Genomic DNA, 530 nt, shown 5'->3' with positions numbered 1-530 from the left:
CCCTCGGGACATGGAGCCTGGACGACGACTCCACCTTTTCCGCCAGCACCCAGGACATGCCCTTTACCACCTCCCACACGCGTATCCTCAGAGGAACCTCAGGAGCTTTCCCCCAGAGCCAGCCCCCCATGGCAACCCCTTCTTCCACTCTCCAGAGCTCTCCCAGGTGGATTTCGGCACCATCCACTACATGCCCTACAGACCAGCCACCTCCCTGCTCGCCTGCGGCCACCCGTCCCCCCTGGCCCCAGGCTTGCTGGGCCAGCAGCATCCCAACCCCTTGGCGTGCGGGCAGATGCTGCCGCCCCACAGGACTTGTTCTCTCCAGCCCCAGCCCCCCTGCCTGGGGCTCAAAGCAGCCCTGGCACAGAAGCAGCACCGGGCACCCGCCCTGCGCCGGGGGGTCAGCCACGGGCACCAGCACAACAGCAGTGGCTCCGGGGAGAGCTATCTTACGGAGCACAGCGGGTACCTGGCAGACGGGCCGGGCAGTGACTCCAGCTCGGGGCCCTGCCACGGTTCCTCCAGTG

The 530-nt window shown here is 67.4% G+C and overlaps 1 protein-coding gene across 1 annotated transcript in view; it reads left to right on the top strand.

The window, feature by feature from the left end:
* RNF43 (ring finger protein 43) overlaps positions 1 to 530 on the top strand; it is a 13,301-nt gene that overhangs the window by 5,558 nt on the left and 7,213 nt on the right. Inside the window, 1 exon segment of the mRNA XM_029084285.1 lies at positions 1 to 527. This exon segment is cut by the window's left edge and continues 34 nt beyond it. Coding sequence (XP_028940118.1) covers positions 1 to 527 — 527 coding nt within the window.

This window comes from Antrostomus carolinensis, unplaced genomic scaffold (assembly GCF_000700745.2).
Source record: "Antrostomus carolinensis isolate BGI_N321 unplaced genomic scaffold, ASM70074v2 scaffold20163, whole genome shotgun sequence".
In the NCBI taxonomy this organism is placed as follows: Eukaryota; Metazoa; Chordata; class Aves; order Caprimulgiformes; family Caprimulgidae; genus Antrostomus; species Antrostomus carolinensis.
Note: the sequence above shows the minus strand (reverse complement) of the source record. Positions and strands in the feature narration are given on the sequence as shown.